Below are 26,354 nucleotides of genomic sequence, written 5' to 3'. Positions count from 1 at the left end.
GTGAACACGTGCCCCTAACATTTTGCGCTGGATGTATACCATGATAGTAAGACCCATGATTACTTATAGAGTAGTTGCTTGGTATACAAAACTAGAGCAACGTACAGCAAAGAGGTAAAACCTGTGCAAAGTACAAAGACTGGCATGTATCTGCATCACAGGTGCCATGACAACATGTCCAACAGCAGCAATGGAGGTCATTCTAGACCTAACACCACAGCACATTGTCGTCGGTAGTTATGCCAATGCGACAATGATTAGAATGGTCATTGGCGGAAACAGTACTGGGAGAATTTTCAGGTCAGGGCTTGAAACACTCTCAAAAAAGAAAATTCCACTTCTCCAACTCCCAGTGGATGACATACCAAGAATTTACAACTTTGAGAAACACCTCACTGTAGTATTGAGTAATAAAAGGATTGGAAGCAAGAAGCGCTTACTCAGCATATAAAAGACCATACCATCACGTGGTATACTGATGCTTCCAAAACCAAAGCAGAGACAGGGATAGGAGTATTTGGGCCGAAAACTAAATACTCCGAACCAATGGGCACCTACCCCAGTATCCTTCAGGCAGAAATTTGCGCTATCGAAAGATGCGTACAATTTATTTTAGATATATAGGAATTATCGAAAACAGGAAATTGCCATCCTATCCGATAGTCAAGCAGCACTCAACGCGATCAACTCAGTAACCATCAATTCGAAGTTGGTCAAAGAATGCCTAGAGAAGCTCAACAAATTAGGCAAAGAAGAATGTTCTGTTTGTGTGTAGTTTAAAAGAGATTTTAAGGTAAGCAAAAGTTTTTAATTACCTTGTTACACCTTCCTAAGAGTATTATTAATATTATAGCAGCGGCTCTTCCCTTACTCGATACCCAATTTACCAAATTTTTACTCCAATGAATGAAAACTCCAAATATTCTTGTATAATGATAAAGAGGTTAGCTCTGCAATATATTTTTTTTTTAATTTGGAAATAATAAAAATCTAAATGGACCAGAGAAAGAAAGATTTAAACACTTCAAAGAACTTCTTACACTGATATTCGGTAAGTTATTGATGGATCAATATACAGGTATGTTTAATATTCAATAATCAGTTTCATATAAAATTTAAGGGTAAGATTGTCAATCTGAGATTGTTAATTTCGACGAATGAGTATGCTAACAAACCAACTGCTTGGAGGGAAAAGAAGAGAAGAAAATGACTAAACGAGATCCACCAAATCGTCGCGATATACCAGTGTTTACCATTTTAGTATGTTGTTATACTAGGTACTTATATTTTTAATACATTTTGATACAAATTCTGTTCTTTTATAGTGCTTTCTTACTTCTGGTTTCTGCAATGTAAATAATAATTATTATTGTGTTATTTGCGCTAATGCGTTCCATGATATAAAGAAATATAAGAATTTTATTTTTAACCACTTAATCCGTTTATGGAAAAAAATGGTACATTTAATGCAAAACAAAAATGGAACAATTTTAAGGCTACTTCTCTTGAACTTACGATCGAGATACTTTTGGAAAATACAAAGTTTTGCCTTCCTATTTTCGTTCTAAAAAAATTTCATTGGTATCATTGAATAAATATTTCTTAAAAAGAACGAAAATTTAGGCATCAAAACTTGTATTATTTCCTAAATTCGTTCATAAGAAGTAGTTTTATCTAGCACAAGATGTACATACGAAGCAAAATACATACATATACACGCAGTAGTCACAACTGCAATGTGTAAACAGAGTTTAAACGTAATACACAAGCACTGTGTATCCTACGGCACACTGTGTATCCCTTACTTTGTGTATACGTAAATGCTATACTGTGGCTACATTGTGAGGCGGACGTTTAACCTTTGTGCATACGTGTTGAACTACAATGTGTAAACGTATCATATTTACATCGGGGGAATTGTGTCACCCTGTGTCTACATCTAATAATGTAAACACATCGTAAATGTGATTTGATGTGCTGTATGGGATAGTTATATATTAATCGATAAGTCAATAAGATGGCGTCTATAATTGAGATTGGTATTATCATAATTTCTCTTATAACATCCAAACAGTAGAGCAGGAAAAATCTGTTAAATTACAAAATCTTGCCTTCGAACTAAAACGCTCGTGGAATCTAAATTCTGTGAAGATTGTAGAAGCCTGTAGTAATTTCCGTTGAAGGTGTTGCCACGAAAAGATTAAAAACTAATCTGGAAGCGATAGATTTGCCAAAAGGCCTCTCAATTCAAAAGGCCGCTATTTTCCAAACATGTCACAACTAGTTAGAAAGTTTCTATCGCTGTAGAATTGTTCGGTTGGATTGAATTCTCCCTCAACAATTTTGATACTTACCGATAAAAATCGAGAAACAGCAACAATAAAAAAATGTATTTTTCCCATAGCAACTATGTTAAAATTGCCTTATATCCATCTTATATCTATCAAAAATAGTAGATTAGTAGTACTTTACGTTAGTACTTTAACCACAAGGATAGATTAAGGTATTTATTGTATTATTACGGTATTTATGTATTCCGTTATTCCGTTGCAAAACCAGGCGAACCAGACCGGTAAACTATGGTAAAGAGCGGTTCCTGAAAAACTGGTTTGGTAAAATACTGGAAACGTCAAATGTTGACGTTTTCTAAATTTCAATATCTTTATTATAAAATTTATCTTTTATGCATTTTTAATGTACCGATTCTCTGCTTTTACGTTTGCTTTTTCTTTTCAATGGAGTTTGATATGATATAAAAGTACTTTATTAATAAACTGTTAAACTCGTTAGACAGCTCAAGTGAAGATTTGCAGGTCCAATATTAAAACAGATCAATAATAAACAAACAAATCTAATCAACATTTATATTTTTATAGCTTACAAAACATTCACGATTACTTGTTGTCTTGTTTTTCATGTTTTCTTTAAATCTTCCTGACTTTAAGAAACAATGGCTGCATGATAAGTTTAAATGGTCCTAAAAAGTAATTCTATTTAGTTAATGAAATTTATTTACCTTTACTGCCTATCTCCATTGCTTTTGGATGTAAGTACATAACATTATTACAAATTTTAGAAATTAAATGAGAATTTCACTCGAACTTCCAATATTTACTTGATTTCTGTCACATGAATGACATTGTTTGACAAACAAAACCAGAAAAATAAGCCTTTTCGCGCTGGTTAGTTTGGTGACAGTTATTCTTGTATTTATTATTTTATGACAGTTATAACACAATTTTTCAGGAATCGTGTTCCGTAATAAGAAAACTTTCAGGAAACCGATAGAAACGAAACATAAAACCATAACCAAGGTAAGCAACGGAATACACCCTAAAATGATACTTTAACAGCGAGGGTAGGTTAAAAACCTTATTTCTTCTCGCACGTTTTTTAATTGCTTCCATTTTTGAAAATTTTTGTATTCCTTTTCATAAGTTATTCGGGATTTAAATGAAAGTCGTTTGGATATGGCGTTTGTTGCCTCAGCCTGAATATCTGTTGGTAATTTACTTATTTCGTTTTGAGCCATTTCTGGCTACAATTCAATCAGCAATCGATACGAAAGAGAATTAAAAAATTGACTCAAAACTGACAACTAAAGAGACAGCCATGAGCATAGATAAAAGAAAATAATCTTCTATGAGCCATGAGACGGCTTTATTTATTTGTCAAATTACATAGAAACCAACGCCAAGCCAGCACAATATTTTTTCTACTCGTAATAAATTCCTTGAAATAATAATTTCTGAATATTTTTTAAAATCTTTTCGATCGACGATAAAATACCATTTTATCGTCTTGTATAAAAAATAACTATTATTTAACACAGCTGAAAAATAACAAATAATTACAAAATATGTTTCAACACACTAAAATAATTTTTCTAATTTAAAACATAAAAATCTCGGATATAAACCAATTTTTTGACGACAACGAGCTTCTCCAAGCGAATCTAAGGCGTTTAGTAGAAAAAAAGGCAAGTTGGGACCACTTTCATCGACAATTTCGTTTCCTATTTGCAGTAGAATTTATTATGGCGCAAGGGCGGGAAATAAGATCAGTTTCTGTCCCTTTTTGGTCGTTTTCAGGACGACTTACGAAGCGGATGACCCTAAAATCCGTTTATCCAATGGCTGGTCAAATTGGACTTCGTTACGACATTCTCCAATCTTGTTTTCCTTTAAGATACAGCGTGTTCAAGTTAGAGAAAAATAATTTTTTGTACATTCATTATTCTGATCAAAATTTTTTTTTGGGCTTCGGTTTTGCCAATGACTCCTTATGGTTTTGTTATGTATACAGGGTAAAATAAAAGCAAAATAAAACAATGATTTACCACAATACAACAAAACACCTTTACTTTTGCACTGGACGCGCGTTTTGCTAACCATGTTAGCATCATCAACAGATAGTTAAAACTCAAAAGTGTTTTAAGATTTTTGTTCTATTTTGCTGTTGTAACACCAATGTTTCCAACCCCCAATTGTAATGTATACAGGACGTTGCACAAAACATGTGTCTTCTGACTCCTCACGCAAAAATTACTCCTCACGCACGTTATAAAGTCTTTTTTTCGATTTATTCTAATTTTCTTCCAAATGCTTTTAGTGATTTTAATGAAATTTTGTCGGTAAAAATTACTGAAAGTGCTACATATTTTAATGCTAAAAAAGTGTTGACAGATTTACCAAGAACGTACATATATGGGTTATCACTGGAATATTAAAACAAAAATGTGCGCCACTGCCTTTTTTTCTATTGTTAGCAAAATTGTATATACCGTTTAATGCCGATTAAAAGTTGTGTCTTAATATCTTGTCGATTTTTATTAATCTCTTCTTCGTCTTGAGGTGCCGTCAGATATTTCTGCTTAGGCGTTCATCTTTTCCTTCCTCATCAGATGAGGTTCTATTTGCGCTAGGTTCTATTAATTTCAGCGACTTGGAGTGCTTGGAAGTCCTGTATGCATGTCATTGTGTTACTGTCAAATGTTAATAAATTCAACGATATTATTCCTATACCTAAACCCTCTGGTTTCTTCAGTAAAGCCATTTAACAGATAATAATTCTCTTATAATTATTTCGTTTAAAGAAAATCTTTACCATGACAAATATTCAAACTTTATAAGTATCAGTTAGAGTCATAGGTTAGAGCTGGGTTAGAGTTTAGGTGCTAAATTTTTAAAATTTTCATGGTAACGAAATTACTAAAATGAAACTACAATCATAGAATTATTAATTTTAAATAACTCTACTTAAGAAACTGGAAGGTTTAGGTATAGGAATATTATAATATCGTTAGATATGAGTAGTTTGCAAAAATGTCATAATATACTGGATGTTCCATTTAAAATAAGAAAGATGCTACTACTTTTCAAATGATGCGGCTACACTGTAATGCTGAAAATGTTTTAGAAAGATGGAGCAGGTGCCTTTACGTAAAAATCCAAATTTTCCAAAAAATTCTATCACCTGTTGTCCATAAACTTTTAATGTGCCATTGCCGTGAATCACCCTCTATAGTATATGTGTATCTCGACATTTCCTAAAATTTTTCCATTTAACATTTTGTCGTAATTCTGAAAACGAGATAATGAACTTTATCGTTGTGTACTCACCCTGTATAACCAGCGAATACGTTTTTGAAAATATTTTCGATTTGTCCCAAGTTCAAAATATCGTCGTTACGTCCCTGGGGCTTATTTTATCTTCACCCCCCGCGTAGCCCGAGGCAGGGCGGATCCTTCAGGCCCTTCTAAGCCCTCCATTGGCGCGCAGAGAACAGAGAACATCCAGAACGCCTCGAGAGGGATAAAAAGGGACACTGGGTGCTGTGACACACACATTGTCGAGGGCCGAGGTAAACAGGTAGGCACTTATAGGAACGTGAAATAAAAGTGTTTTTTCTTTTTAATGCCTTTTAGAGGCATCAAAACGATACACTGTTTGTTCGGATAAGACTGTTTTGCATTAAAAAAATAAATGCTCGGGAGATTGAGGACAATTAATACCGTTTTTATGCTAGAGAATACTCAGAGTTAAAGAAATACAGTTGTATAACAAAAACTTTTATTAAAAATAAATGTTTTAAATAAATTATACATGCATGGAAAAATTTGGTATCCACTACAGTCACTACGCTACTATTGGTTTAACAGATTGATCTACACTACATATTCAAATCTGAAAAAAAACATATGGAGATAATTGGATATTTATCAACCAAAATTTTTATCAAACCTTTTCAGCGTTTAACCATAGGTCACCGTCTAGTGTAGTTATGAAAGTGAATCGCTTTAATTTCAAAGGAAAGAAAGTCTTTTTATTCAACGTTACCCTGTAGTTCCGGATAAGCGTCGCCAAACCCATTTTACTCTGCATCATTCCAAATCTAAGCCCTAAAAAAATCGTATTCTTTGCCATTTGTCATAAAGTAGGAAATATTGGGATTATATTTAAACTTGCGAATAAAATGTGTACAATACGTACCTAAGCACATCCTAGGTCCTTCCCCAAATGGTATATAACTAAAATCTCGAATTTTATGCTTGTTTTCTGGGTTGAACCTTTCTGGATCGAATTTTTCAGGATTAGGGAAGTATTCTGGATCTTTGTGTAGACCCCACGCTGATATAAAGGTAGGCGTACCCTTTTTAATGATTATGTCTGTACCATGAATCTTGTAATCTTTAGTACAGACTCGAGGTACAACTGCAACTGGAGGATATTTTCTTAGAGTCTCTGAAAGTTTAGATATAAGATTTTCATTATGTACCTAATAATAGTAATAATATTGAAATTAATTCTTAAACATTAAAAAAAACTGTTTGAACTTTCCAAAATGTAGACAAATCGGAGATAATAGCATTAACAAATTAAATGTAATTTAAATAGTGGTGAGCAAATGTAAGACCAAGACCAATACCAAGAGTCCTTGAATCTTGTAGTCCAATGAGTCTTCTACACGCTGGTCATAGTACGTTAGCTAATACGCACGTTGGCTAACGCTGGCGCACGTATTAGCCAGATAATTGATAATTTGTCTACGCACATTGGGAAAACGTTTGCCTCGACGCAAGCCAACATGAGGACATGAGGCCAACATCAACAATCAAAGTCAACAATGGATATCCGGATGGGTATCGGCATTGATCAATATAAGGGATTGGAAGAGAGAAACGTTTACTTAGCAGGTAAAAGAGCATACCTTAACGTGGCATACTAATGCTTCACAAATCAAAACAGGGACAGGAGTATTTGGGTCGAAAACTAAATACTCCGAACCAAGGGGATTCGAAGAAATTTCTCAGAGAAACCGAGAAAATTTTCCTTGATTTAACCAAGAACAATCTTGGGATTGTCAAGGGTTTTTTAACAGGACATTTATCTCCTCAACGAACACCTCAATAGATTGAAGTTAAGAAACAAGGGCGAATGCAGATTCTGTGGGGAAAATGAAGAAACACCAGAACACCTTATCATTGATGCGTGCGCCGAGGCCTACAAACCATGAAATTTGGTACGACTGATATGGGAGAACTAACCTCGGTAAAACAGTCTCAGATTCTGGCTTTTGTCAAAGCCATGAGCCTGCTTAATGAGTTATAACTCCAGAAAGGGGGAAGCAATAGAGCTGTAAGGTTGCGATGATTAACTCCTCTCCCCTCCCATACATTTTACATTCTCCATGGTGGTAGCGGTTACTACAATTTATTGTCTTGTATACAGTCTCGCTATCATCAGTAATCTTGTTTTTTTTACATTTACTTATGTCCCTGAGCTGATATTTACCTTGTATAACGTTCTCGGTGTACTTCAAATCCAGCATAGCTTCGTACGTCATCACTCCATTATGCTTCTCCAAAACTTCTTTAACCTCCTTTCTCACTTTTTCCTGGATATCCTCGTGTTGAGCTAATTCTAACAGGGCGTAGGTCATGGTGGTTGCCGATGTTTCAAATCTAGCAACATAAAAATCAAAATAAATTATATAAAAACTAAAAACAATACAGGGTTCTTCACGCAACAGGTTTATTAAACGTTTCTTAAACGCAGTCCACACTAAAGATGGGGAAAGATTGAAAGGGTCGTTCACTTGAACGAGTATTAAAAATGAATCGTGAGATTCCATTCACCGCTTAGAATATGGTTCGTTCATTTGAATCGTGGCCAGCACGGATTCAAAAAAATTTGAACGAACGAGTCGTAAGAATTAAATCAGATCACAATGCGACTCGTTCGTTTCTACAACTCTGTTCCACGAAGGATTTTCTTCAGAGGAAGCAAAAGTGAAACGCTCCTCGAAAAAGGGGAGAGTACAGGAACCAAGAAAGAGCCTGGCGCATCTTCATCAAAAGACAAGAGAGGGAGCGAGAACCTTTCACCTCTACTCTGGCAAGGAGAGAAAAAAGCAAGTATGGAAAGCCATCCAACACCGATCATCAACTCGGTAAAGGAGGGCCATGGGCCATGGTCAGGTTCTCAAATAGGAATTGACTTCAAATCCAAGGAGGTAATAGAGAAAGAGGGATATACCCTCTATTATAGATTTGAGACAACACTGGTATCAGGTCTAAGGAGAGACCAAGTTAAAGAGGTGGAGAAAATGGAAATAGATCCTCCAGCCTCTACCTCACGGGTACCTCAGCCGGAGACAAGCTCCTCGACTGTGAAGGGCACGAAAGGCCACACATGGGCCACACTGAAACCGTGGAAGGGTGCCTTCGGAGGAAGAACGTTTATTTTCAGAGGACGATGGGAAATATCTTATCCCCTCATACAACAGGAAAATCCCCATGTCTGATGAGTTATAAACTGTATGATATGTTAATATAACAGAAGCTATGTATGGAAACGGTCAATTATTGGTCAAAGTATACTAAGTCCCACAAAAAGTTAAATACAAAAGTTATAGGGTTTTTAAATGCCTAACATCTTGTATATAATTTAAATATACAGGGTTGGGCATAAAATCATGGCACCCCAAAGATTCATTTTTTGGAACCCCCTCTATATTATTAGGTATTTAAATTCTTCCTTCAATTTTAAGCAAAAATTGTAATACATGTAATGTAATGTACCTAAATCCAACTGTTTCCGAGATATCATGTTTTGGTTTTGAAATGTTAACGAAAATTTTATAATTTCTAAACTTGATATAATCTCGTTTTATAAATATATAAATGCTAACTTGAAAACTAATGTCAAATATTATATTAAGGATAACAGTTTCCTCACAATGGTATCGTTAAATGCAACCAAACACATCGATATTAATTAAATCGAATTATTGTTTAAGTGATATTTTCAAAAGTCAATAGCTTGGAAACGGTTGGTTTGAGGTACATTGTGTGTATCGCGATTTTTGCTTAGAATCGAAGGAAGAACCGAAATATGCAATAATATACAGGGGGTTCCATTTAAAAAAATGAAACTTTTATATGCCACGACCTTATGACCGACCCTCTATACTTAAATTTATTACCCGCTAATAGACATTTAAAAACCCTATAACTTTTATATTTAATTTTTTGCGGTATCTCGTAGATTTTACCAAATACTCGACCGTTTCCATACATATCAGCATATACAGGGTGAGTCTTAAATAAGTGCAAATATTTTTATCTATTATATTTTATATAGTCCATGAGGTTTTTCGCGAAAAAATCTTTTTGAAAATTTGAAATTTTTTGAGAAAAAAAATTAGAATTTTTTTAATTTTTAATTAAAAAACGTAATATTTCATAATATGGCAACATAGGTAATAGATTAAATATATAAGAAAATTTAGAAAAGATCCAGCGACTTTCAAAATGTAAGTGAAAAATATTTTTTTTTGTAATTTTCACTTATAATATCACAAGAAAATTTCCAGGAATAATTTAAGCTTGCGTGGTATTCGGTAAGAAAATTTCACACCTAAATTTGAAAAAAAAATATTAATCCAACATGACATTTTAAAATAATTTCAATTTGTTAAGTTGGCCAAGGTATTGATGTTTTTGACATATTATGTGTTTTGTCATTTTTGTTTGCGGTTCTGTCATTAAGCTATTACTAGTTTTAAAACGTCTGTACGTAGAGTAAGAAGTGTATAGCGAAATGTCGCGATTTGGAAAAGTAAACCAACAAGTCATTAAAGAAGAAATTGAAAATATAAAACCAGATAACACCCGAAAATCAAAATCAAGTGTATATCCATCATATTTCGTTAAATAGAAAAATACCAGCTTTAGTTAAATAAAGGCGGCAGAACTATATTTTTTAGAACATGGCAATTTCGAAGAAATTCATATGTAGGTATATCTAACATATTTCCTTAAATAAAAGATATTACCAACCTTAGTTACATCAAATGCTAAAACTCAAATGGGTAATATTTCAATATATAGACATTGTAGTTCATTCACATTATGATTGTAGATCTTATGTTTACCTTTTCAACTGTCAAAAAATTTCCACTAAAGTTTCGTGGCGCCTCGAAAAAATTTCCGGAAATTTTTTCAGTTGCCATGGTAACTAGTCAACATTAAAGCATGTTATTGGTTGAAAAGTAGAGGTGTGAAATTTTCAAAGTAAAATATCTCGATTATTTTGGACTTCTTTGAAAATCGGTAAAGAGTATATCAGTAAGTATATTTCTTTCATCGAGATCTACCAGCCCTGAAAATATTTGCACTTATTTAAGACTCACCCTGTATATGTGGATAAACTATGGTAGAATATATTTTATGATGGTAGAAGATATTTTATAGAAGGTTACACCTGGAAAGAGCGTTAATTTAAAATATTCAAATTTATATCTAAATTAGGTCCTAAAAATTGTAATGTCATCAGTTGCATGAAAAATGTATTAGTATTATTGTTTTACCCAGCAATGAAAAACAGTAAACATTGTGCTGTGACTTCTTCTTCGGTCATTGCGTCTGCTTTGTTTGGATTTTTAGTGGTAAAAATTTGGTCATCTTCGCTTACATGACCCTGGTTCTTCAGTTGGATCATCAGATGCATAAAATCAGGACTAAAAAAGACGAAATATTATAGAACTAAAAGGAACTATAAGTTAAACTATAGTTTTACCGGATTATTTTATTGGTCTCCCTGTAGTGAATGGTTTCACTAACAACTTTCTTGAAAAAGTTCTCGATTTGGATATGTTTCAACTTGGTTCTCCCAAACTGAGTAGCTCTGAGTATCAATTGTACAACTCCAGGTTTTTTATCAGGTCCCTGAAATATGCTCCTTCCGTTTTTCAGGAATTCAGATTCTGGATCTTTCATCGAGTTGCATTCCAGTCCAAAGCCACAGGTGCCTAAAACGTCCAGAGATTTACATTTGATAAAATAGTTATAGCCCAAAGAATACCTATAACATCTGTGGTAAACCTTTCAAGAGTGTCCTTAACTTTGAAGGGTTCTCCAGATTTGGTAATGTCGCCAATCATTTCTGTCAAATATGTAGTCTTGTCTCTCAGGATTTCGTACATCATTTTCATCTTTCCCGAAGTAAATGTGGGAGTTAACTTCTTCCTGGTAAACTTCCATTCATCTCCTGTAATCCAAATACATATCTGTATTAATACAGTACCCAGTCAAATTAGTTAAAAAAGGCCTATTGCATTGGTGGAAAAAAATTCCCACAATTTTGAAAATGGTTTTAAACGATTCCTCTAGACTGGGGCTGATATGTGTCAAAAGTCCCCGAAGATAGATGATGAGCTCAAGGAGTGGGGAGGAGTTAAATGTCAATTTTTCACTTAGAAAAAATTATGATTAATATAAAATAATAAAAATTTTCCAAATTTATTATTTCAGTCGAATAACTATCTACTCAACGCGTTTATTTTTTGTCAATAATGACATGGATTGACTATTTCCATTCTAAATATCTTGAGAACGGTTGCTCGTATCGATTTTTTACTTTAGCGAGACATTTTTTACGTAAAAAGTCACGGAAATGTACATATTTTCACCCAGTAGTTTTATACAGGTACGGACGAAAAGTTATTACTCTTCAAAACAGTAAAACACAAGTAGGTGGCGCCCCCTACAAATAGGAGTGATACTGACATCAAAATAAAAATTTTCATGATGTCAAAAAACCCCCAGATACCAATTTTCATCCAAATATTGACGTTCTTTCAGGAATTATTTGAAAAAGAAATAGATATAAAAATGAAATTTCTACACCCCGTATCTCCGAAACTAAGCAGTTTAGGACATATATTTAAATGAACTTTTTTACTTATTTTTATCTGCAGAATATGCTGCCGAAGTTTCCCGAATACAGTTCGGACCACCCTGTATATAAAAATAAATCTGACAAAATTCTCTACAAAAATGATTCTACATATTTTTGTTCCCGGACTTATGGTTTCCGAACTATGCCCTTCAAAAATCTGGGGACTAAATCAAATGGCATATTCCATATCCGTACAAATACATTTCTTTTCATTGCACGTTTTTCGTTTAAATAGCGTTGCAGAAGTACGATATCATGATTTTTTAAGTATTAAGTTAAAGAGTTAATATAAAAAAAGTTATATAAAAAAAATTATACAACTTTTAGTATATAACTGTGATTTTCTGAACTTGAGACGTGATGCGTTCACATAAATCACTCCTTGACTACGCAATACGCAAGTTATTTGTTAACATGGGTAATATTTTCTGTTCATTTATTTTGCTTTATATTTGTAATTAAAAAAATCAAAACTGACATTATGTACATAATATATTAAAGAAACCAAAAAAAAAAAAATATGTAAAATCTCTGACGAGGGGTAGAGGATTAAAAAAAAAATAATTCATTAATTTTTGTATCGGAAATAAGATCTTATAATGAAAATTAAAGTACCTTATCTTTAATAACATAGATTTTTTGTAGTTTAAATTTCATAATCTATATAAAATATACAGGGTCCGGCAATAGTGCGTCGGGCATCTGTAGCTCCTAGAATAAAAAAATTGTGAAATTTGTTTAAGTGAAAACCTAAAGTATGTACCAGGATGTATGTCAGGAAAATATTTTAACTTCTATAGGGTGGCTCAAAAAAGTGTAAGTGGATCTGGATGATTTTTTTTAAATGGAACACCCTGTATATTATTGCATTTTTGGCTTCCTTTTAGATCACTTTACATAATATTAAGATATGAGTAAATATTTTTCAATAGTTTCAGAGATATTAATCAATAAATCAAAAATATATATTTTCAACCCTTCTTAAAAATAATTATTAAAAATACAAGAACTGTTCTGAAATCAAAATTATATTAGGTATTTACTTTAGATGGTCTGTTCTTACTTTGCTATAAATATGGTAATCGTAAATCATGCAGGATGTTCAATATTCTACGCCAAAATTTCTAAAATATAAAATACTTTTTCTTTGTTTTTTCAAATGGAACACCCTGTATATTATTTTTTTATTGGATGGAGAGTTAAAGAATAAACATTTTTTGAATTTAAAGTATTTCAAAATTTTTAATAGTTCTGCAGATACACGCAGTATTATTTCATATGGCGCTTTCAATGGTAAAATACCCGAGAAAAATCACTGGGTGGCTTTGATAAAAATTTACTGTGGATAATGCCATATGACATATAAAACCGCGAATATCTGCGAAACCGTTAAAATTTTTAAAATACTCTAAATACAAAGAATGTTCATTTTTTAATTCCCCATCTACTGAAAGCATAATCTACAGGGTGTTCCATTTAAAAAAACGAAGAAAAATTATTTTATATTTTAGAAAGTTTGGCGTAGAAATTTTGAACATCCTGTATGATTTACGATTTCCATATTTATAGCAAAGTTAAGTACAGACTATCTACAGTAAATACCTAATATAGGTTTGATTTCAGGACAGTTCTTGTATTATTAATAATTTTTTTAAGAAAGGCTGAAAAATATATAATTTTTATTTATTTATTAATATCTCTGAAATTATCGAAATATATTTACTCACGTCTTAGGATTATGTAAAGTGATCTGAAAGGAAGCCAAAAATGCAATAATATACAGGGTTTTCCATTTAAAAAAAATCATCCAGATCCACTCACACTTTTTTGAGTCACCCTATAGAAGTTAAAATATTTTCCTGAAATACATCCTTATACATACTTTAGGTTTGCACTTGAATTCACAAGTTTTTTATTCTAGGAGCTACAGATGCCCGACGCACTATTGCCGAACCCTGTATAATATATAAAATCCTTAAATGACTGACATACTGATTAATCACGATCCTGCTCAAACCACTCAACGTAAGAAGCTCAATTTTGGCATACAGGTTGATTCTAGGGTGTAGAGGTTCGATAAGAAGGGATTTTTCGAAATTCCAGTTCCAGGAGGGTTCCATATTTTTTATTTAAAAAACGGTCAAGTTTCCGAAAAAACGCTTAAATACGTATATTTTATTTTGTTTTTTTACATATTTTAAGATTTTTTAAAAATGTATACAGGGTGTTTCGTAAAATCTGGTCATTGATTAATCACGATCCTGCTTAAAGCGCTTGACGTAAAAAGCTGATTTCTGGAAAACAGATTGACTTTAGGGTGTAGAGTGTAGAGGTTCGATAAGAAGGGATTTTTCGAAATTCGATTTCTAAGGAGGTCAAACTATCCCTCAAATATTAAAATATTTTTTATTTAAAACTCGGTGAGTTATTCGAAAAAACTCTTAAACACGTATATTTTATTTTGTTGTTTTACATATTTTAAGATTTTTTATAAATTTATACAGGGTGTTTTATAAAATATGACCATTGAGTAATCACGATTCTGCTTAAACTGCTTGACGTTTAAAGCTGATTTTTGGCAAATGGATTGACTGTGGGGTATAGAGGTTCGATAAGGAAAGGTTTTTCGAATCTCAAATTCCAAGAGGGTAAAAATGCCCCTCAAATATTACAATATTTGTTACTTAAAAAACGGTTAGTCTTTCGGGAAAACGCTTGGACAAGAATAATTTATTTGTTTTTTTTACATATTATTTTAAAATTTTTTAAAAAATCATACAGGGTGTTCCAAAAAGTTGTGTAATTTCTTAACCACGATTCTGCTTAAACTGCTTAACGTAAAAAGCTTATTTTTGGCAAACGGATTTTTCGAAAGTCAAATTCCAACGAGATGAAACTACCCCTCAAATATTACCAAGTTATATAATAATATCGCCATATTGTTTTTTCCCATGCTGACATAAATGTGAGAAAACTTTATCCAGTTTGTATGTTAATGGTAATTCTTTTAATTCGAGGCGAATGAAGTCGCTGGTACACGCTAGTATATTATACGATATTGCACAAAATTAAAAAAGAATTTGAAACACCTATTAAATTAAAAAAGTAAGCGATACATGCATTATAAATTAATAGTAAATTAAAATCACTTTTTTTTATTGAATACAAATTACTTGTCTAAAACGTATAATGTGGAATATTATAGATAGTTTTAAAGTATGGAGACTCATGTTATCTATGTGGATATAATAATTATTGTATTCAATTATTGTAGGTTGAGAAGATTCAGAAATCACACTTTTATATGCGCTTTTAAAACTCTTTGAAATTCTGCGAGGGAAGACTGATACTATACATATTGGCGAAATGGATTGGCTAGTGCAGATACGTTAATATTACACTTACTGTAACAGTACCTATAGAAAGAAATCATGTAGAATATCATCGCAATATGCAACCTCAGGGAACAGGACCTCAAATGCTAATGGTTCAAATGCTTCGTGCTACTTTAACATTAGAAAAATCTACTGCAGGCGAGGATATGAATATTCAACTCTGAGCAATCATGGACCATAAACCATGATTCTTGGTTTTCGTTAAATTTAGACTTTAATTGGATTTTAAATGTGAAAATACAACGAGAAATAGTGTTAATTTTGTCAACCCTGTAACGGCTGTAACTCTTAAAAGGTTAGACCTATGAAAAAATGCATTCAACCAATTTTGTTGAAAATTTTCTGAGGTTCAATTTTCAGAGCTTCAATTTTCTGTATAGGGTATCTTTTCGTAGGTGTCATATTTTTCGAGATATAAGCCAAAATGTCATAAAAGTGACATTTAACCCCTCCCCTCTCCTCGAGCTTATCGTCTATCTTCGAGGACTTTTGACACACAAAGCTTCATTCAGAAGCTCCCAATTACTGGAATAAATTAGTGGTTTCAATTACTTTATACTTTTTAGTTTACGATCATTCACAATGTCTAAAAAACACAATTAAAATTAATAAAATATCATAGCAACAGCTTGCGGTAGTCTGTTGTACCCATAGAGAAAGTATATTATTTAGCTTATAAAACAATAAACTTTTGATTTCTAACCAAATTTTTTCTTGATGGGTGATAATCAAAGGGCAAAATGACATTCCTCGCAAATTTTAAAGTATAATTAGTGAAAAAGTTAAAAGTTTGTTAACTTTTTGCAATAACTGAAAATTACTACCACTAATTATGACGTTCTGAATGCTTACATTAAAATTAAGTGAACTAACTTCTACGGCTAATTGAAACTACTAATTTATTCCACTGATTTCGAGGTTCTGAATGAAGCTTTACAGCCCAAGTCTAGAGAAATCATTTAAAACCATTTTCAAAACTGTTGAATTTTTTTCCACCGATTTCTCTAATTTGACTGGGCTATAGTGTTTTTAAAAATTACCATGTAAGAATTTCTTATTGTCTTTACCTTGCAAATGAAATAGACTCCTCATAAAAATAGTCGGGTTGTTGAACTTCGGAAAGTGGGCTGTAAAATGATCGAAATCTCTCAGTATAATCTGTTTAACCAGATCGGGATCAACCGGCACAAAAACTGGATTCAGCATCGTGTATACCCCTCCAAACTTTTCATCTTTCATTCTAAATTGTTGATAGAAGTCATAGTAAGTCTCGGCTAAAGATTTATCAGGATTAGTATCACCGAAGGGCAACGAAGGATCTAATTGGGGTACACCCTTTCTTTTCCAATACGAGTACCTCCATTTGGAGTAAGCGTAACCTAGCAGTACCGCACTTAAAACTGAGAAAACTACGAAACACAACATCGCCTGTTGTTCGTTCTAAATTAGCACCTTAACAATAATGATAATTTCTGTAGAATAGGTAGTTTAAATATAAATTAGTGAAAATTAACTATGATAAGATTAGGTCATTCGTTATAACAGATTTTATTCAAAATAGATAATGAGTTAAATGTTTTTCTTGGCAGTGGCGTAGGGCGCAGTAATCTAGTAGGAAATAAGCATTTTGAACGATAAGATAGTTATAAGTGAGTTCTACGGCAATGAACAAACAGGTTGTTAACTGGACAGTTACTTATAGGGGAACAGAATGGCAACACTGCCTATTGAGAACGCATGCACTTGTAGCACAGATTAGGTATCCTATAAGTATACAGATAAAAATCTTGTCCATAATTCGTGATACGAAAATTGTTTTTTATGACGATGACCAAACGAGTAAATTTTCTTGTGCGCAAAAATACACTCCCGCTTAAACAGCGTAATAACTGGGCCGGTCACAAGGCCGGTCAGGCGCTGTGCACAATTTTAGAGGCCATAAGTGGGCGTGCTTGTGCGCAAAACTAGTCCAACAAAAATTGGAACCACGAAAAACAATGCTTTTGACGATAAGTTTATAATCTGTATAATCTGTGCTTATAGGGTTTTCTGCCAACTTGTCCTGTTGCGTCGCCTGTCGACGAGCGGGCCGAGGTTGCTATATTTCAACCATAAAGCTCTTGCCGCGAGTAATAACCAAATTAACAACCTGTATAATTTTAAAACCCATTTCTTTTTAAAAGTATTTTCCAAGACAAATATTTAAATGTAATAACCTATTTTATTTCTACAGGTTGTCCCAGGTGTACATAAGTGCAAGTATTTTAACTGGTGGTATCACCGGAAACACGCCCATGAGTTTTTTTTGCGGAAAAAAATGTTGAAATTTTTTATATTTTTCTTGACATTTTCCAGAAGATATTGAGAAACTTTTGAGTGCCGCTGTTCAGCTTCCGGCAATGTGTTTCTAGTGCTTCGAATGCAATGCAATGTTGCCACCTTCTACGTTATTCACATTCTGTATGTTTATAAGTTATAAAAGTTTTATATATTTTTAAATTTCTACAAAAATATATATACTTAATAATTAATTTTATTTACTGTAGATTTTTTAATCATTGTAGATTACTATTAAGTATAGTGCAACGTCTACTTATTTTAAATACCTTTTTTTACAGTTTAGTAAACTGAAATAATAGAACTAAATAATAAACAATTATAGCAGCTTTTCAACAGTTTAGAATCAGCGCCATCTATTAGATATGTAAATAGTCAACGTTTTACCTACATTTAAACAGATCAGCTAATGGCATTTTTAGGTTATTCAATTCATTTGAGATTTTACACAAAACAGTAAATCTCTGACAAAACTAAAAAAAGGTAAATGTATGGTAAACCTATAAAAATACTTTTATTATTCAAATAGAAATATCAATTATTTTGCTGTTTATTTTCAATAGTGTGAGATAGAAAAGAGTTTTAATATTTATTCTCAAAAAATAATCCTAAATAATTCAGATCACATATGAATGTATTTTGTGCCAAATACACATGTAGGTAAATATCATGATACAAAGAAAACAAGGTATGATATTGCTCAGGTTGATCACTACGTCACAGGTGATATGGACACCATTAGTCGGCACGCTCCGCGCGCCAATTTCAATTCGTCAAACTGATGACGTATAATAAATGTGAAAATAACTTTTCAATTGTCAAACTCAATGATTTGACATAACTTTTCAGGTTACATGTTAATTCTTCCCTATTTTAGGTTTATGGGTAAGTATAGTGCTGTCAAGAATCGCAGTAAAATAAATGAAATGTTGTTAAGTCTTCAGTGGCGGTTTTAGGTAATGTGATAAAACGACACTTTAACCTAATTGCATCGATCTGTTATCTATCGGATTCCCGTTTTCTAATGTTAGGTAAGTTTTTACTTTTAATCTAAATTCGTTTTTAAATCATCTTAGTCGATGTGTCAACACTGGGCGTCGAACAAGCTGAGATTCTGGTAATTGCTTGGTATTTGCGGCTGATTATTGATTGCTACCGGCGGTTCTCAAACTGTTGCTATTATTTTTTTAAATTTTCAAAGTTAAATAACTGGATTATTTCTTAAAAAAAGTCCTATTAGTATTTTGCCACTAGCACTCTAATAACTAGGTTATTATCAATTTATTTTAAAAATAGTAAAGAGTATGTTCAGGTGTTTGGCTCTATGTTTACTTATTTCTCTGATGTAAATTACTCATATCTCATATCTTGTCAACAATAAACTTGAAACTTTTTCTTGTAATCGGAAGCAGATGATTCTCAAGATGCATTTGCAGATACTTTGTTTGATAAGGCTTAATAAACAATAGAATTAAACCAAAATATCATCAAAATACACGAGTGATTAACCAACTAAGTAGAACTAAGATAAAAACATTTAAATTAAAATCGGATTATTATATTTAATTATTAAAAGGATGACTGTTCATATTATATAGCCAGTAACATGCGATTTTCTGTTTTTGGAATGTCATAATGAGTTGAATTTTTCGAAGAAAGACCTACGCAACATTGATCAGGTTGTGTCTGACTCATTGATCTAAATTAGTCAAAATAAAAAGATATACAGTGTGAGTCTTAAATAAGTGCAACTATTCTCAGGGCTAGTAGATCTCGATAAAAGAAACATATTTTCTCTTTATCGTTTCACAAATAAGTCACAATAACCGAGTTATTTTACTTTGAAAAAGGTTTTTTGCTTAAATTTTGATGTCCACGCATTGGAGCTTTTCTGAGTTTCCTTTCTTGTAAATTTAATCTTCTACATATCTTGCCATATTATCAAAATATTGCAGGGTCTTTTAAAAACATGTGCGTGGGGAGGTTTGGTCACGTAAAAATATGATTTATTTTTCATACTTATCAACATAGGGTCCGATTCTGCTTTGTTCCGCAACTCCAGAGGGTTAAAGTCTTTTTTTTTTTCAGTTTATTTTAATTTTCTTCCAATACTACACAATTTTGCTAGCAAGAGAAAAAAAGTCAGCGGCGCACATGTTTTTTTAGAAAAATATTCCAGTGATAATATGCCGATACTTTTTTAGTATTAAAATATGTAACACTTATAGTAACTTTTACCCCCTATATTTCATTCCAATCGATAAAAGCACTTGAAAATAAGCTTTTTTTAAATTAATTTTTATTATGTGTGAATATAAGTACAGGTAATAGTTGCACATGAAAGAATCCACTGTCATTTGTAAAAAGAGATATTATGTATGAAAAGTACAGAAACCATTATGGATTGTAATTCTTAAATTATCAATATAAAGTAAAAATGTAAAACATCTTGCAATAATAAACGACTCTGTATAGATAGAAAACAACTATAATTACAATCCAACCAGACTTTTCCAAAGAATTGTCATCGTGAAACATTTAGATAATTAATTTTTCCGTTTCGAGTTTAGTTCCTATTCTCTTTTGCTCTTATCATTTTTGATGGCTACTCTCGAGAAGATTGTGGAAGCACCAAGGGCATAGAAAGAAGATCGACAAGAATGCAAAGAAAGTAATTTGCTGCAATATCGTACATACTGAGGTGCTGTTTTGCAGAAAAGAAAAAAATTGTATCACATCAAGCCGAAGAAGATGCCGATGTTCTTATTGCGAGAAGCACTTACATTGGCCCCATTAAATAATTAAGTAATAATAATATACAGTGTGGTCTGAACTGTATTCCGAAAACTTCAGCAGCATATTCTGCATATAAAAATACGTATAAAAAATCGTATAAATATATGTCCCAAAATGCTTAGTTTCGGAGATACAGAGTGTAGAAGTTTCATATTTATTTCGATTTTTTCCAAATAATTTTTGAAGTAACGTCAATATTTGGATGTAAATTGGTGTCTGGAAATTTTTTGATTTGAGAAATTTGATTTTGATGTCAATATAACCCCTATTTTTAAAGGGCGCCATCTACACGTGTTTTAACTGTTTTGGAGAGTATAATAACCTTTTCGACCGTACCTGTATGAAACTATATACTGAGTAAAAAAATATACATTTACGACGATTTTTATGTAAAAAAGGTCTCTTGGTAAAAATCGCTACCTCAAAATATTTGAAATCGAAATTATCAATCCCTGTCATCATTGACATAAATTAAACATGTTGACTAAATTAATAGTTATTAGATTGAAATCATAAATTTGAAATGTTTTTGTGTCAAAAGTTTAACAGAAATTGTTTTATCAAAGCAGTTTTCCGCAGAAAAATTTATGATTAATATAGTAATAATATATACAGGGTCCGGCAATAGTGCGTCGGGCATCTGTAGCTCCTAGAATAAAAAACTTGGAAATTTTGTTTAAGTGCAAACCTAAAGTATGTACTAGGATGTATTTCAGGAAAATATTTTAACTTCTATAGGGTGGCTCAAAAAAGTGAGAGTGCATGATTTTTTTAAAATGGAACACCCTGTATATTATTGCACTTTTGGCTTCCTGTTAGATCACTTTACATAATCCTAAGACATGAATAAATATATTTCGATAATTTCAGAGATATTAATAAATAAATCAAAATTATATATTTTTTAGCCTTTCTTAAAAAAATAATTAATAATACAAGAACTGTCCTGATATCAAAACTATATTAGATATTTACTTTAGATGGTCTGTACTTACTTTGCTATAAATGTGGAAATCGTAAATCATATAGGATGTTCAAAATTCTACGCCAAACTTTCTAAAATATAAAATAATTTTTCTTTGGTTTTTTTAAATGGAACACCCTGTATATTATTTTTTCAATAGATGGAGAATTAAAAAATGAACATTTTTTGCATTTAGAGTATTTCAAAATTTTTAACAATTTCGCAGATATTCCCGGTTTTGTATTTCATACGGTGTCAATGATTTTGCTTCTCGTATTTTACCATTGAAAGCGCCATATGAAATAATACTGCGTGTATCCGGAAAACTATTAAAATTTTTGAAATACTTTAAATACAAAAAATGTTCATTTTTTAATTCTCTATCAAATAAAAAAGAATATACAGGGTGTTCTATTTAAAAAAACGAACAAAAATTATTTTATATTTTTGAAAGTTTGGCGTAAAATATTGAACATCCTGTATGATTTACGATTACCATATTTATAGCAAAGTAATAACAGACCCTCTAAAGTAAATATCTAATATAGTTTTGATTTCAGAACAGTTCTTGTATTTTTAATATTTTTTTTTAAGAAGTGTTGAAAAAAATATATTTCTGATTTATTTTTTAATATCTCTGAAACTATCGAAATAGATTTACTCATATCTTAGGATTATGTAAAGTGATCTGAAAGGAAGCCAAAAATGCAATAATATACAGGGTGTTCCATTTAAAAAAGATCATCCAGATCCACTCACACTTTTTTGAGCCACCCTATAGAAGTTAAAATATTTTCCGGAAATACATCCTCATACATACTTTAGGTTTATACTTAAACAAAATTCTCAAGTTTTTTATTCTAGGAGCTACAGATGCCCGACGCACTATTGCCGGACCCTGTATATTTCAGGGCTGGTAGGTCTCGATAAAAGTAACATATTTCCTCTTTATCATTTTTTAGATAAGTCCAAAATAACCGAGTTATTTAAGTTTGAAAATTTAAAAAAAAAATGATTATTTTTCCAAAAATGTTGAGAGCCACCAGATTTTTTCTGTATTTGCATCCCTTTTATTGCCGTAACCATAGAGTAAAGGGATTAGTAGAGTAACCGTGGGAAAATTTGCGCTGAACAGACAGTTCTAAAAAGTTTTCGAAAAATATACAGGGAAATTTAAAAGAAAATGCACGATTTTCAATATCTTTTTTTTTGCGAAAAAATCTCATAGACGTGTTCCTGGGGTCGAAATATACCACCCCTGAAAATATTTGCATGTTCCGTCACAAAATTTTGTTCAACAAATGTCAGATTCGGATTCAGGGTCCCAAAGCATCGTCAGTAAGTAGATTGGATTGATTTTATATATCTACTCCTTACTTCTTGTAGTTGATTTTAATCATTCTCTTTTTGAGTGACAGTAGGACCAAATATGTAGTACCTCTATATACGACTTCTACTTGCTTTTTGTCTTCATCCAGCGTACCAAATCAGGAATAAAGACCCCGTTTACAGCCGACACCCACTCGCCTTTCGCGCAACAGCGACTCAGTTCGGGTGCTACGCCCCTCTGGGGCTCGGTACTTAAAATAATTGCGGAGCGCCCGCACGCCTGGTCGTGACAGATGGAAGCCCCCTAGGCCAGGCGCAGGCCTTTGCCTTGCCAGAAAAATGCCGAGAGTACCGCATCGTACCATTGGCTGTTACCGCCGCCAGCCGCAGGGCGGTCGGCTTGGAGTTTGGAAGGAGGAGAGGTAGTGCTCTTTCTCCAAGCGGTCTTTTGTTGTGTGTGTGTCAGATGTAGGAGCGATCCTATCGATGTTTTGCGAGATTCAGTAGTGACGGGCGTAAGTACCGATTCTTCCATGTATAGATACTTCTTTTTCCCTTACCTATTTTGTTTCTTCTTTTTATTAACGACATTGCTAATCAAAAACATCAGTGGTAAAATATGTCTTTTTGCGGACGACGGACGACACTAGCTTGTGGAGCAACAAGGACGTCACGGCACTTCATAGGATTATATCAAATGAGTTAATCACCATTAAATCTTGGTGCGATTCGAACCTCCTGAGTCTGAACATTTCTAAAACTAAAGTTTTGTCGTATAAAAACTCGCTGCAGCCTTTTGTACTTAACAACACTACCATTGACATCGTAAAATCCGTAAAATTCTTAGGGCTTGTTGTAGACAATTCTCTAAAATGGGACATGCATATCGGCGCTTTGTCGAAAAAATTAAGCGCTGCCTGCAGGCATTTATTTATTTATTTCCGGCGACTTTATCCGTGTAAAAATAGGGCCCCTCGCATACCCCCTTACTAATCCCCCACCCACACCAAAAACTAATAGCCAGATTCTCGGGTGTCACAGTATTTTTGTTTTCAGTCACAGTATTTGGTTAAAATCGGTTTAGCGGTTTTTGAGTTATCGTGTTAGAGACAGACGGACAGACGGACAGACAGACACCATGAAAATATTTTATATTTAGGTCATTTATGACACAAATAACTCATTTTGAGTGAAATTAAAAAAACTTTTTTTTACCGATCTTAATAGCCTGAACTACTTAAAACCAAACCAAACCAAACCTAACCTAACCTAACCTGTTGGTATGGTCGGCTAAAAATAGATAAGACAGAAATTATAGCATCAATTAATCAGCAATCAATTACGGTCATTAATTAGCCAGTAAGCTATTAATAATTGCTCAGCAATTATTGGCCTACAAATAATTAGCTATCAATCATTAATGAGCCTGCAATTAGTTATCAGTCAGCTATCAATCTGAAATTCAGTCAGCACCAGCCATCAGTAACCCGTCAGCCGGTCAGTAGTTATCCCGCAGTTAGTCTGCCAGTCAGCAATCAGAAATTAATCATAATTGAAATCGATTACTATTACCTGATTCATAGAATTCCTGATTACTCGCTGGCTAGCGTTGGGTAACTGTTTGCTAACAGTTCACCGACTTATCTCTGACCGTTTGCTGGATATGGTATATAGAAAATTATTAATTTGAAATTAATAATTAGAAATTAGAAATTGTTAATTAGTAATTAAACATTGACAATAAGTAATTAGAGGTCTATAATAAGTACATAATTCAGAACAATCAGTAAACAAGCAGCAAACAGTCAGAAAACAGATAATTAATAATTCAAAATTGATAATTAGTAATAACAGCTTAATAATTATTATTAATTAATGGAATAATCCAATAGAATTTTGTTGGAATTGTGATGCCCACAGGTGAATAAGTGACTAGGTGCTTTATAGTCTAATTACCCCGATGTAATCACACAATCACGTCAAATGAAAAATTTTATGTTAGTTCGGCGATAGTGTCAAGTGATCAGGTGTCTAGTTCTTTTATGGTTTAAGGTGGATATTTCTTCTAAATGCTTCTGAATTAGGGATGAAAACGATACATCGATGTTTCAATAGGAAAACATCGATGTTCTACTATTATTAACTATCGATGTATCGATTTGGTTTGGTTTGGTTTTACTAACAATGATTTAAATCGATGTTTTCGAAGAAACAGAGATATCCATTTTAAATCTTTCACACTACTAAGTTCGATCAAAGACACCAAATGGGACTATTAATTTGAGCAGTAAAATAGAGTATTATAATATAGCATTATTTTAATCGAATAGTAATATTTTACTATTAGTACAAAATACTCTGGAAATTATGAATCCCCCTATTCTGAATGCTAACTTTTAGACATCTTCTTCTTCATGATGTGTCTTCTCTTTATCGGACGTTGGCGATCATCAATTGGAATTCTTCCCTGTCCTGGGCCAAACGGATAATTGCACGACATTATAATCCTTTAGTTAGACACCTAAAAAAATATATCTGCAAATTTTAAAGTCTATACTTCCATGACTAGTACGTACTATAGTACTATGTGTTTCTAGTTAGTAGTTTTTACAGTTGAATTATTTGGTCCAAGATGGACGCGACCTTTAACGTTGATTCTTACTATACCTTTCATTTCCATTCCATATCCATTCCATATCCGTTCCGTATTTTTTAATGTATTGTCGCTATACGTAAGCTTCCGTTCCGTATCAGTTCCATACTTTTTATTGTACAATTTATATCATTACCAAAGTTTTATTTTAAAAAAATGTATCTTTTGAAAAATGTAACAGATTTAATTAAGAGGTGAAAGAATAAATAAATATCAGCAAAATTTTAACAGAGCTGGTACAAATGTAGTACGAGAGCTAGCAACGTCGGAAAAACAAGTATTTTAAGACGTCTGGCTCTTTGATATATCTTTTACTATGCTCTCTAGAACAGTATGCGGCCCGTCTGGCTGCCGGTAAACGTTGCGTTCTCTACTTCGCATTGAAAAAAGATCCTATATTTTTATTAGTCCTTAAAATTCTGGTATTGAATATTAATCGAACATGTCTCCATAGCGCAGTGCGTAGAGTTTCCGACCACGAACCGATGATGAGTTCGAATCCGGATCAGGGCTATGACTTTTTTATTTTATTTTCGTTTATATTCGGATAGTAAAGTATTAAATATTTGTTTTTTTTAATTACCACAATTATTTAATACTTTACTATCAGAATATAAACGAAAATAAAATAAAAAAG

At 32.6% G+C, this 26,354-nt stretch overlaps 1 protein-coding gene across 1 annotated transcript; it reads right to left on the bottom strand.

The window, feature by feature from the left end:
- Positions 1-6,058: 6,058 nt before the first annotated feature.
- LOC115891961 (cytochrome P450 6k1-like) lies at positions 6,059-17,124 on the bottom strand. Its single transcript, XM_030912573.1, has 8 exons — positions 16,706-17,124; positions 11,368-11,553; positions 11,083-11,314; positions 10,874-11,023; positions 7,795-7,964; positions 6,493-6,744; positions 6,244-6,401; positions 6,059-6,186 (listed from the first exon to the last, which is right to left on the bottom strand). The coding sequence occupies exons 1-8, from the start codon at positions 17,061-17,063 to the stop codon at positions 6,181-6,183; spliced, it is 1,512 nt and encodes a 503-aa protein (XP_030768433.1). The 5' UTR covers positions 17,064-17,124; the 3' UTR covers positions 6,059-6,180.
- Between the last annotated feature and the right edge of the window lie 9,230 nt (positions 17,125-26,354).

This window comes from Sitophilus oryzae, unplaced genomic scaffold, assembly GCF_002938485.1.
Source record: "Sitophilus oryzae breed Bouriz unplaced genomic scaffold, Soryzae_2.0 scaffold_1218_pilon_pilon, whole genome shotgun sequence".
Taxonomy (NCBI): domain Eukaryota; kingdom Metazoa; phylum Arthropoda; class Insecta; order Coleoptera; family Curculionidae; genus Sitophilus; species Sitophilus oryzae.
This window is presented reverse-complemented; position numbering and strand designations above follow the sequence as displayed.